Source organism: Acipenser ruthenus, chromosome 31, assembly GCF_902713425.1.
Source record: "Acipenser ruthenus chromosome 31, fAciRut3.2 maternal haplotype, whole genome shotgun sequence".
Lineage (NCBI taxonomy): Eukaryota > Metazoa > Chordata > Actinopteri > Acipenseriformes > Acipenseridae > Acipenser > Acipenser ruthenus.
In genome coordinates, this window is record NC_081219.1 from 15,109,530 (window position 1) to 15,122,858 (window position 13,329).

Consider the following 13,329-nt stretch of genomic DNA (forward strand, 5'->3'; position numbering starts at 1 on the left):
ATATACTCCGAGATCTATCTCCCTCGTGAATGTGGCAATGTCAGGATCGAAGAAAAATGAAGGCAGGATGTGCCTTTACTGAAGCATGGTCAAGTCTCAGGTTGCAGTCGTCTTGACAACGAGACCTGACATTTTAAAGAGGATTCTCTGATGTTAACGTGTACAGAACAAAGCTGTGGACTGATAACGTAGCATGCACAGCAGTACTGTACAGTGCGGACAGGAGAACACAGTGACCAACACTCACAGCATATTCAATAACATCTTGTGATCAACGTCCATACAGAACTGAATCAAATCTGTCCCAGACACAGAACCTCACAGTGTCGCGGCAGTGTCCCGCTGCCCAGAGCATAGCAACAACTGGCTGGATTATTGTTGCGCTATTGATAAAGAGACAGGAGTTTGGAACAATGTGTTGTTTAATAGAGTGGGGAGCTGCTCTGAGTTCCTTTTTTCGAGGGCGCTGGAGTGAAACGCAGCCCTGCCACCTGCAGTTACCCTGTCAGGAATGATGCATTGCCCAGGCTCAGCCACAACCTTGTAACATTTCTCAAATGTCAGGGTGACCTATAGGGTCTCCACTGGGCTGGAGGGGGGGCGGGTCTAAGTCATTGCTTTACAGCCGGGCTGCACTCGAACATGGTCTGCTCGGGGGACCTGTGACACTACCTGTCATTAATCAATCTGGATGCCTTGGCTTTATTAACCCCCCCCCCCCCCCCCCCGGGTATCGCTTCACAGAGAAGGCAGAGGGAGTTCTGCTCTGCTTCTCTGAAGGGATCACAGTCCAGGTATGTAGGGGCTGCAGCTTGTCAGCCTCGAATGTGTTCGCTGCAGGTATTAATCAGGCCAGCTGCAGCTGATTCTCCAACGAGACAGTCAAGGTGTATTAGCTCATCCCTATCTTCTTTCCTTGGGCGTCCTTATTTCCATGTTTTAAATTACCTGCCTGTGCTTTTCCATTATTCCAGAGAGGTTTTTTTTTTTTCCTTGTTCTGCCCTGGGGTGCAGTTTGTTTTGTGGAATGGATTTGCTGTCATGCAGATGCTCTGCAGATAGCTGCCTTGGCTTGTTATAAACCGAGGATACCCTTCACAGCTTTTCAGAAGGCAGAAATGTAATTGCTATATTACTTCATAATGGCACCGCTATTCCCACAGCAGCTTTTAAAGATGCTCATTGCAATTTGGAGCTTATTTTAAGGGAGCAGTCGTAGAGGTGCACTCCCAGACAGAGAGGCAGCCAGGCAGACACTGACCCTGCAACACTACTAACCCTATTACATTCTGAAGCTTTGTTGTGATTGTATGGAACACTTCACGGTTTTTCATTTTCATCCCCCGGGGGTGGGGGGGTGCGGGGGGTGGGGGGGTGGGGGGGCGGATCCTGCCAGTTTTGAATGAGCTGAGTGCCAGAGCATGCCTCTGATTGCCAGTGTATTGAGTTCTGTCGAGTCCGGAGTGGCACACAGCAGTAAGAGCTCTCATGAATACTGCATTAGGGAACGGAGCATTTAATTTTCTTACAGCATGGCTTTCTCCACACAAGCAGCGCTGGCGATTGCATTGGCTGATAAGAGCGCTGACTCGAGGTTGGGTTAGAGCTGGGGTTAGGGTTAGGTTTAGGGTTGGGGTTAAGGTTAGGGTTGGGTTTAGGGTTGGGGTTGGGGTTAGGGTTAGGGTTAGGGTTAGGGTCCCTCTCAGTTACCTTCTTCTCGTCCCCCTCCTGAAGTAGCTGCAGGTTGCTCCGCCGCTCGCCGTCTTTCCGCCTCAAGGTGGCGCTGCTGTGCTCGGTCAGGTCAGGGGGCGGGGACACGCTGCGGCCCTGGGGGTCCACCCATGTGTACACGTGATTGGTCACGTAGCCGCCAGGGATCCGCCCCGCGGAGCTCACTGACAGAGACAGCTTCTTAGAGCCCTTGAGAACCTGTAGGGCACAATGAGAGGAGCGTCACACACACTGATACACACACACACACACACACACACACTCTCTCTCTCTCACACTCACACACACACTCACACTCACACACACACTCTCTCTCACACTCACACTCACACTCACACTCACACACACACACACACACTCACACACACACACAAACAGAAAACCAATATTCCCTGCTGCTGTCTCCTAGCGTGGTGTGATGATATCAGATTTAATATTCTGCCTTTTGATCCTGGCCTCTATCACTACGACAGACAGAGAGTCTCTCAGCACGCTCTAGCTCCACCCGTCTGTGAAATAAGAGTGTGTGCGTGTTTGAGGGCAGAGTGAGCAGGGTCCCAGAGGCCAGCGGGGCATGCTGATCCAATCTGAGCAGTGCTTTCATCTTTCCACACTTCTTCTATTACTTCACCCCTTATCAGCAACACCAGAGGAAGCTCATTGCATTTGTAATGCCTTTGTTATTCAGCATGTCCCCTGCCTGCAGCGAGCCAGCAACAGAAATCATGCCTACAGTAATCAGCTCTCTCCTAAATGAAGAGTGGCACGCTGTGCCAGGTCTGCACAGCATCATTAATCTGCCCAGGCCTGGCTCCTGGAGGTCGTGTGGAAAGCAGATTGAAGTCTTAGAGTATACTGCAGCATGACAAAGACTGATAGTTCTGGAATGACAGCTCGGTTAAAAGCCACTACAATTCCACATTTTAACCATCGGAAACTTTCAATCATTCAAATAGAACTCTCTCCCTGGTGCTTCACAGAGGTTTCTGAGCTCAAGTGCAGTGGGGGTGAAGCAGGGGTCCCCTAACTCTCAGGGCCCCCTCCCCAACGGCAACAGACATCCTGATTGGAGACCCACACCCCATGAACCCACAGGAACGTGAAAATGAATTCTCTTGACAATTCACCCTTTTGTTGTAAAATGGAGCATACAGTACATGAGGAATTCAGTTTGTAAACATGAGACAGAGCTGACTTAAAGCAGTTCCTTTCGCAATCATTGATCCTCAAGCCTGGGGAGCATTGCTGTGTCAGGTGTCGGGGTAATTGGGTAGAGGAAATGCCTATATGTGCTGCGGCCCCCCAGAACCCATCCCGTGGCTCCCCCTGCTCTAAACGACAGTCCCTGTGCATTTACACTGCAATCAGCATTCTACTGATTGCTACAGAGATGCAGTGCACCTTTTCATACAGGCGCCCACACAATGCTGTCACTCCACGTTGGCGATAATTGCATCAATAAATATATATAATTAGACCATTATCAAGGGGAGGGTTTCTTTTTAAATCAAAATGATTATTTCCAAACCATTTGATTCCAATCTCTGTTTGTTTATTTCAATCTGCAATTCGCCAGTCAAGTGTTTAGACTGGCATTTCCTTGAGGGCTCGGCACTGCTAACTGCTAATCAGGATGAAGGTGGAAATTAAAGACTGTTTTGTTCTCACTTGATAAGACTCGTGCATTTTAATCAGAGGGAAATGGGTCACGGTTTCAGTGCATTGTAAAGGGCGTTGATGAGGTGTCCCAGCCACCCCCCCCACCACAGAGACAGGGAGACCGTTTGCTCTGATTGGTAGAACTGACATATTATCAAGCCTCTGGTGTTTTGGTTTTGTCATCTATTGAGCAGGACACAGTTGATTAAGATGCAGCATCTGATTCATAACAGCAGCTTGGAAAGGCAGCAAGCCGCACCCTGTAATGTACAAACACCCAAACAATATCAGCATCTATTACTGTAAGGAACAAGAACTATCTGTGCAGCTTTGGTTCCAGTGCAAAGTGAGTTTTCTTTGCACAATAACGCACGCCGGTTGTCAGCAGTTCTTTTAAATCCGTCAGTGGAAAGGGTCAGAACCCTGGTATCTGCTTGAGCAGCATGATGACCGTCTATTGCTTACTCCGAGCTTTCAAATGCATTTCATTCACAGGGCTGAGGCTCCCTCGTTGTTCAACGATCCTGATTGATGCTCCCTGTGCTGACTAACAGCATCACAACCCGATTACAAATGAGCTCCCTGTACAAACATCTTTAGGGGTAAGCACATTCAAATTTCACTGCCCCCCTTCCTAATCAGTCAGAGTGGTTTCTATTGCAATTACTACTAATAAATATTCTGCTCTACTTTTTTTTTTTTTTTACCTAGTCTGTGTCGAGGTGAATTCACCCAAGTTTGGCAGCTGCTCTTCAGTTCAGTTTGTCTGCCGTAGACATAGGCTGGATCAGCCAAGCAGCAGCGCCATCTAGTGCACAGATGTGTACTGCCAGCAATGCCAAAGGAGACTGCATCAAAAATACTTGATCACTAGAGGACGCTGGCTCTTATAAAGACACTGTGGCTGTCTGTGTTTCACGTTACCATAGCAACCAACTGGGACTAAAGGGCAGCTTGTGAAGTCAAGCTTAAACACAAAAAAAAAAAAACATACACCTATTTGAGTTATTGGATTGCAATAATATCCACTCAGAAAAAGGCAAGTAACAGTAAAAACAATAGGAAAAGCTAATTTGAATCGACTTTCTCTTGGCTGAACTCAACTGGGCGTGGAACAGACGGTCCTGTATACAAATTAAACCTCCATCCATCTAATCAGTGCTCGCTTCCTGGAAGCGACGTCTCATTTGTCATCCCCCTCCAATATGTGCAGCATCTCGTCACTGATTTGTATCGTACAGGGCACAGGCACTCCTCTGATAAATGGCCTGTCTACCAAATGAAATTGATCACTATTTGTCTTGAAACGGAGACCATGTTTGCTAGCCAGGAAAGGGAGTTGCGAGGCTCTGTCAAGCCATGGTGTGGCTGTGGCTGTGCTGCTGTAGAGATGGCAGATGGAGCATTAAGAGATGAAAGGGGATGCAGCTGCACTCAGCTGGCTAGTCCTTTCCCTGCTCTGACAAACACACACACACAGACACGACGGAGCTTGGAAAATAATCCTGGGACAGTGGGGATCATAGAGCAAATACAGTATATCACATTGCAGAGTGTGCAAGAAACATCTGTTCTCCTCAGTCGCTTAGCACTGGGCGTGAATGAAACATGCTTCACTGTTTCATCAAACTAAGATGAAAACTTGAACAAGCCTGTCCTACATGTGTATAAGAAATCTCACCCCACGCTGTTGAGATCAATTGAATTAAAGCTCTCTGCGAAATGGCAATTTTGCTGAACTGCGGCGTGGCGTTTGTTACGTGGAGTGGAGAAAAACAGATTTCACCCCTAGTCCCCCCCTGCTGCCCACGTCATACAGACAGACCCCGGCAGAGAGGCAGTGTGGATCCCCCTGCTATCAGAGCTCCAGAGGCTGCTCCCGTCGTTTCCTGGTGAATTATCGTCTAACGAGAGCGCACTTTACCCAAGCTCCATTATTAGCGGCTGTCTCTGTGCGCACAGGGTCCTGGGGAAGCCTATCATTGTGTCATTGTGATACTCTACATGCACAGCACTCATTATGAGGGACGTCAACACCTATTCACTCTCCTTGTACTGGCGGCTCTACAAATCACCCGCGACAGACAGGGAGTCTCGCAGCCTGCCTCACACTGCAAGGCTGGAGCCCTCTCGTTTGGAGAACAAACCCACAGTTTGATAGAGGATGTTAATATGCTGGCTGCAGCTGCTTTGCTACTGCAGGTTAGCTTTCTGACTTACTGTCAGTGTTTCGCTACTGGCCCTGGCTTTGAGGGGCCAATAGTTTCCACTCTGGGTGTTGTGCTTTGCCTTGGAGGGCAGTTAGTATGTCTGTGTTTTACTCCAGTCCTGTGAAACTGTAGCTTCGGATATTTCATTTTAAAGTCTGTACTTCACATTGAGCAGGGCACTGGGGATGAAAAAGTACTGGGTTTACAATGTCGCTCTATCCCTCTTCATCATCTGTCATCACGTACAGAACCTAGCTAACAACAAGAATGAAAACAACTGGAAAATAAAGGAGCCGGTACTTCATAAAGAACACCCACAACATTGTGAGTTGAAACTACTGTTACAGCATTCTGCCTCTGAGTGGCGCTGTGCGCTATACAAAAATGGAATTCGTTAAAAAAAAAAAGTGAAAAGTTATTTCACTGATTTTCAACCATAACATACGGACACCATTAACAAAAATCAAGATTTTTTTTATAAGGGACAGTGACCTGGAGAAGGGGCTGGGCATCCCCTTCACACAACCTATTAGCTTATAAATCACTCAAATTAATTAATATACATTGTTGCACAGGATTTATGCAGTGGATATTGCAGATGATAAAGTCGAGGTTACCTCCGGCTATTCCAGCACATCAGGAGGTTAACTGACCTTTAAATCCATCAGCAGTTGAATAACATAAATACACGGGTTTTCAAGACCACCGGGATGTGATGGATGACGATAAAAACGGAAGCTGTTCTTTCTGCTCCATAAAATACTGTGACTTTCTAACCTGCTATATAAAAATACATCGAGTGTATCGCGAGAATCAGGGAGCTCAAAGGACAGGGAATGACATCTCCATAACTAACTGAGAAGGGATTGCTCTTACTCCCCATTCCCTCTGCTGTCTCCCTCCTCCCTCTCTCTCCACCTCTCCCCTGTTCTACCCCTTCCTCCTCTTCTCTCTCTCCTCCTAGCTCCCCCTGCCCGCTTCCAGCAATCCACCGATGCACAACGAAACTATGAGAACAGTAGATACGCAGTCTGAAGCTGGCTAATCATCCTCCAATCGTGCAATCACCACCTCCCTCCAGCTTACAAAAACAGCTTTAATGTAATTACCAGCCTGAACGATGCTGCACACGCATGGCACCACTCTACCCCAATGAGCAAGGCCTGGCGTCAGAGCCCAGCGCAGGGATAGCGGAGGAGATCTGAAACCATGTGACAGAGTCTGGCACGTTGGGACGCGATCGCTGTGGGCAGTCCCTTAGCTGCACAGGCACTTGAGTGAATTTGAATGCGTCAGTCTGATCTATTCTACCTGGTCTCTGAAGTCCTGTTTCTTTGGTGCTCATTAGAGGCTGCGGGGGTGTTCAGATTGACTGCGCTCGGGGAAAATGTGATTCCAGTGAGAGTGTCTGTGATGAGATCCTGAATAAAGCACAGCACTGCCAGCAATGGCAAGCACAATGGATTTGGAAGAGGGGTTGCACAGTAGTGTTGGATTGGAGTGCACACTGGGACTGGCGTGGTAGCTTATACTGGAACCTCCACAGGGTAAAGCACTATGCACGTAGTTTACGTTTTGTGTTTGTTGGTTTAAAAAAAACCTTCATGAATTCTAAACGTTTCGACTAGAAGTCCCCCTTTGCACATTTTGGATTCTCGAAGTCTCTGTGGAGCTGGACGCTCTCTCTCTCTCTCTCTCTCTCTCTCTCTCTCTCTCTCTCTCTCTCTCTCTCTCTCTCTCACTGACTCTCAAAGAGAATTGTTTTTTTTCTGCTCCACTCAGCTCAGTTTATCAGGCTGCTGCCAGGTCGAGAGAGAGAGCACAGCTTCCAGGCTGATTTCGATTTAATGGCAGCGGGAGGGGCCGGCAGCACCAGCTACATGTTTATTTTGAGGTTCAGCTCCAAGCTGTCTCCACTGAGCAATGGAGGGTAGACAGGAGGGTGTGTCTGGAACCCTGCACCAGACTGTCATAGCGGGTGCAGAGTGACAGGGTATAGTAGGTGCCGTTACAGCAAGGGTCAATGGGACCCCTTAATGCCCAATCTGTGAATTCAGATGAAATGCACTGAACAGTGTGGAGTTCTGTGGATGCGAATGGTGATTGATGATATTACTGCTCCATAAAACACTCCGATTTTATAACCTGCCAGTGCCAGGTTCTCTTTAAAATATACAGCCTGTATCCCGCGCGGCAGGGAGCTCAAATGATAGGGCATGATCTCCATCAGAAGGGATCGCTCTTTCTCTTTCTGCCGTCTCCTGTCTCTCTCTCCCCCTTCCTCTCCTCCTCCACCCTCCTTCTTCTCCTCCTCACATTCATGATATTCCAACCCTTCAATCCTATTTCCCTTGCTTCACTGCTCTTGGGTGTAAAGCCTCCCCAGGGGACAGAACGGCAGGCGGTTCTCGGTCCCAGAAGCAGCCCAGCTCATTTGCTTCCCTTCTTCCTCCTTGACAGCCAGGAGTGACTTTGCCGAGTCCATTACCGTCATTAATGAGACATTTAGAGACATTAATGTCTCTAAATGTTTTAAAAAGTTAATCAAACCCAAGCCCTGCTTGACTTTTCACTCTGTTTGATTAAACTCCTAATCCATTCCGATGGAAAACGCCAGACTTTGTGCTGTAGGCCTTTAGGCTGCACTGCCGGTCTGAGATTAGCATCCAAAGCCCAGCGGGGAAAAGAGGAATATTTTAACCAGGCTGGCTGAATCAGCAATCTGTCTACAGTTGTGTAATTTGAATGGCCTGGGAGGTGGCAGTTTCTTGAAATATGCCAGTGGAGTTTGCTATCCACGCTGCTGCTAGCACACCCCACATCTCTCATCCCTCGTTTCCACTCATAAGCACGCTGCCCAACACCTTCAGCAGGTCCAGATTCATACACTTGAGATGTGCAGCGTGAGATGGAGCCACACAGGAGAGATCAGAGAGACAAATTACCTGGAAAAAGGATCAAGTGCTATTGACCTCAGATGAGTAATAGAGTGTGACTAGGGTGTGAATACAGTGTGAATAGGGTGTGAATACAGTGTGAATACAGTGTGAATACAGTGTGAATACAGTGTGGGGGAAAGGGAGGGGCTGAGGGTATAGTATGAATCTTGCACTTTTATCATGACTCGCTAAACAAGTTCAGAATCACTCCTAATAGTTTTCTGCCTATGCGACTTTTTTGCACAGAACTTCTTTCCGGTAATTAGTTTCCGTTTATGATGTTTAATGATCTTGAAATGATTTTTAATAGGCTTGGAAAGTATATGATTTCACTCTATCATTATGTCACACGTGTGCATTTAGCCCTAAAGCTCCAGCTTCCTGTGCTCATATCCAGTCGTTCACATTGGTCTGGTAAGGTGGAGGTTGGGAGGGAGGGAGGGAGGGAGGGAGGGGGGGGGGTGGATGGGGCTGCCCCATCAGGACCCATTCTCAATATCTCTTTCAATTCCAGGGCTCGTAATGCCGAACCTGATCAAAAAGACAAAACATTCAGCAGATTTGCCTGTACCAGAAAAGCATCTGTTTTAAAAAACAAAACCACATGCATGTTGTTCTGCTGTGCTTTGAAATGGTCGTACTGTGCAATGACTACGGTGGCAAACTGCTTTTCATATGGCCACGACCGCCAGCAGGTGCATGTATTGATGTTGCTGTTGCTGCAGTGGGAAGTACATAGAAAGGAATATTTAAAAGCGATTTCCACCGAGACAGAATTCAGGGGCTCACAGGTTTGGTCAAACACTTGAAGCGGTGCAGCGAGCTCTTCTGAGCACGGCTGGGAGATTGAAGGGCGCTTCACATGGAAACCAGGAGGACCCTGTTACCACTGTGCCTGCTTCTGTCAGCTGCTTTGTGAAATATTCTGATTGCCCTGCCTAGACTCCTCAGAGACGCTGCAGGCTAATTCAGAGCCCTGTTAAAGAGGTTCACTGGGGTTATGTTGTGCAATTAAGAAGTTCTAAAGCATGCACTGCTGAGGAGAGACGGGGAGGTGTATCTATATAAAATACTTTTGTGTGAATCTCTATACTGTAGAGCTGTGTATGTGTATTAAAACAAATGTGGTATTATCTATCTATAATATGCATAGTAATTAACTTTAGGGAAATTCATTTTAATCATTAGTCTTCATATGTGCATTATATAAAAAAAAATTCTAGATAATTTTCATTAAAAAAAAAATTAAACTTAGCCAAAGGTCATGTGCACTGAAGAGGGCTTTCAGTGTGCAAATATGTAACTAAAGAAATCAAGCTGCTTTCGAGGCGTGTTGCTCGCGGTGATAATGAGCCATCTGGTTCTTACAGAACGCGGAGGAACGTTCTTTTGCCATTCTAGCGCACGGTGCAGTGCGTGTATATGTGTGCAGTACGTTTCAAGGCATGTCGATGATGAAGGAAAGACACTGAATGAACGTCACGAGTCATTAAAGGTCACTGCACGATAGATAACCAAAATTACCGAAATAACTCAAATAACCGAAATAACCCAGCTTCATCAGGACCCGAGGACAAGTTACATCCGCACCGCCCTGGCTTCCGAATACAATGTGTGTCTAATAAAACAGTGAGCCTCTTTCCAATGTATCTGTGTTTGTAAGACTCAAACCCGCGCTGATAACTGGGACGCGTTACATTAGATGCTCCCAACCGAATAGGTTACCCTAATATTAGTTGAATTGGTGTCTTGTTCCAAATCTATAACTGGGTCTAGCTGTACTGCGTGTGTAAATAACAAGATTAGACAGGCACTTACCTTCACCGCCTCTGCGTGTGTGACTCGATCAAACACTTTGTCGTTCACTCTCAGGATCTGATCGCCGACCCTGAGACCCTCTTTCTCGGCCAGCGATCCCGGCTCCACCAGCGACACATAAATGCCCACTCCGTGCTCCGAACCGCCGCGGATGCTGAACCCGAGTCCTTCTTTGTTCTTACTTCGTTTGAGCGACACCTGTCTGATATCGCTGGGGGTCTCTTGAAACGCCGCTCGCCCTGGAAAAGGAGTCGGCTGAACTGTCCCCTCGCTGGTGGTGCTGAAACTGTCCGAGGACGGACGGTGCTGTAGAGGGGGAGGCTGGAAATGACCGGGCAGCGCGTTAGCATTGCCGGGCAAAGGCATCGCTTTCCCTGGGCTATCTGCAGCCACGGGGTTCCCGTTACTAGCTAGAAGATCGGATTTCAGGTAGAGGCCTTCCGAGGTGTACTGATCAAACAGGAGCTGATCCGACCTGGGGATAACCAGCCGCAGCATGGGAAGGAGCTGCCGCTTGCTCGGCGTGCTGAGTATGACTTTCAGAGTTTGGACCAGGTCGAACACGTTTCTTTTGGAGTGGTAGACGTTCAGGCAGTGGATGAACTGCTCCCGCTCCAAGTCGTTCAGTAACAGGTTGAGGGCATTGTGCAGCTTCCTCACGTTGGCTGAAAGCGTTCGCCCACCGGAGCCCACGGAGTTGGCCGAGGATGAATTCAGAGACATGCGTTCCAGATCCGTGCTCATCCTAGAACTGTATCGTGCGCAGATGAACAGAATAACACGTGTTTTGTAAAGTTCCCCGTTACTTTCAGACCCGGCGATCGCATCTGAAGTCGTGGCTGGCGCTGGCGTTATCCATGTTTGTACAGGCACACGAATCCCTAGACCACACCGAACTAATCACACGCCAGACACATCGTTCCCGTCTAGGATCGGCGAATCGAGCCGACAGTTTGCATAGTATACAGAGATAGCGAATTAAAAGACAGTTTTAGCTCCTAAAGCACTCGCGAGCCACGAAGAGCGTTTCATAACAGCAGAACCCCGACAGGAAAGGTTGTGGCACCTTGCCTCCTACCTGTGTGCTGTGACTCAGTCCTGCAAAGCTGTCAATCCGACTGTGCGTACACAGACAACGCATCGACAGCTGCACGCCGTGTCGCTCTCCATCGCGTTATTACCACTCGCGTGCTGATTTTATCATCCTTCCTCAGGACAGTTCAAATGAAACTTTTTCCTCAGGATCAGACGGAATAGTAGCTAATTACAATGCAGATGCAATCGAAAGGGACCGGGTTCCATGGCACTTCACAGACACAGTGCGTGCTCTGACACGCCGTGTTCACTGACCCCTCAAAACATCCTGCTGCCTGTCAGATAGCTGCAATGCAAGAGAAGGGACGCCGGGCATCGCTGCATTGGTCCTCTCTCCTCGGCAGTCAGCGCGTATTTCCAGAGTTTGTTAGTGTATCAGCTGTAGATTTCGCTTCTCTCTCTCTCTCTCTCTCTCTCTCTCTCTCTCTCTCTCTCTCTCTCTCTCTCTCTCTCTCTCTCTCTCTCTCTCTCTCTCTCTCTCTCTCTCTCTCTCTCTCTCTCTCTCTCTCTCTCTCTCTCTCTCTCTCTCTGTCAATTTGGGCTCCTGTCCACAACTCCACGGGAAATGACGCAGCCGCAGCAGCGTGATCGGGTTGCCTGGAGACGGGGAGATACTATGAAGTGCCGACACGCTGAAATGGTTCTTGAACACGGCAGGGCCACAACGCTGACGTCACACTTCACCCTCCAAGACCAAGCACCACTCTCCTGTGATGCTGATGACTAACGCAGTGCTGTACAACAGAATGATGTCATATCCGGAGATTCTTGAAGGATTATCACTTACGCAACATCCCTTGTTGAGACACCTGCGGGTCATTAGTGCGTGGAGCGTGGGGCATTAGACACAGAAATCAGCACCCTGGGCAGCACCCTGGGCGCTGCTAAGCAGTCATTTTTTTTTCTTTAAAATGAAGTCACGTAGCAGTTAGCAGAGGACCGTGACTGTGAGAAGATGAGGCGTCTATCGCTCTTCACCACTCTCTTTATACCATATAACCCCTATGGCGAGTCTATCAAAGTAAATCCGCTTTTAAAAGCCTTTTCTGGGTCACTGTTGTGCTCTAACGCGGTTTTATGAATCTATGTTACCTCTGTTATGAGAAGTAACATTGATACAGCGTGTCATTGATGAAACTGTCCGAGACTCCTCTGCATTCTCTACCAGTCCAGTGGAGTTTCATGAATATCTCATTCCAATGTATTCAGGTGTTACAGGATAACCCCCTCAGAACAGAATACTGGGTGCAAATTCTCCTGACAAGGTGAGAATTCTGCTGACTGGGTGAGAATTCTGCTGACGGGGTGAGAATCTTCCTGACGGGGTGAGAATTCTCCTGTTCCTAACATCCAAAATGAAAGGACTCTTGTACTCCTCAGTTACCTGGCGAACACTCTCTCAAGACAGGTTTCATTCTGTTTTTAAACTCATTTCTACAAATAGAAATGAGTTTCTCTCTTGTGTGGAATGATGTCATTGTTTTTGCTTGAATCACGCGCTCTCTGTCTAAGCCTTTAGCCTTGAATTAGCGTTGATCTATTTTTAATTATCCCTTCTCTAGAAGGAGGACAAACACACATCCTATTTATAGCATAGTCGTTTATTTCTCAGCACGTCTTGCAGAGTTTCATTTTTCTGCTTATTTTCTGCTGGCACGATACTGCACTGGCTATTCCCAGTGTACCAATTAGCTTGCTCATCAGTCACTACAGTGCTGCTGAAACATTTCACCAGTTAATACATGGTGCGTGTCACCGGGGAGTCCGCACACGGTTTATCGGAAAGGAAATGAACGCGGCCCATCGTTTAGAGGAGAGGAGAGAGAGAGGAAGGCGCTGTTCACAAACCCGGGAGCTAACTGCACTGGACTCTGTCA

The 13,329-nt window shown here is 47.8% G+C and overlaps 1 protein-coding gene across 4 annotated transcripts in view; it reads right to left on the bottom strand.

The window, feature by feature from the left end:
- Positions 1-12,168, bottom strand: part of LOC117397016 (whirlin) — a 38,763-nt gene extending 26,595 nt beyond the window's left edge. The window contains exons 1-2 of one of the 4 annotated variants that reach the window (XM_059005494.1): positions 10,358-12,168; positions 1,711-1,929 (exon numbers count right to left, since the gene is read on the bottom strand). In XM_059005494.1, coding sequence (XP_058861477.1) covers positions 1,711-1,929; positions 10,358-11,101 — 963 coding nt within the window. In that variant the 5' untranslated portion in view covers positions 11,102-12,168. The remainder of the gene's footprint in view (positions 1-1,710; positions 1,930-10,357) is intronic. The other 3 variants (XM_059005496.1, XM_059005495.1, XM_059005497.1) reach the window with 3 other exon arrangements.
- Positions 12,169-13,329: the final 1,161 nt, after the last annotated feature.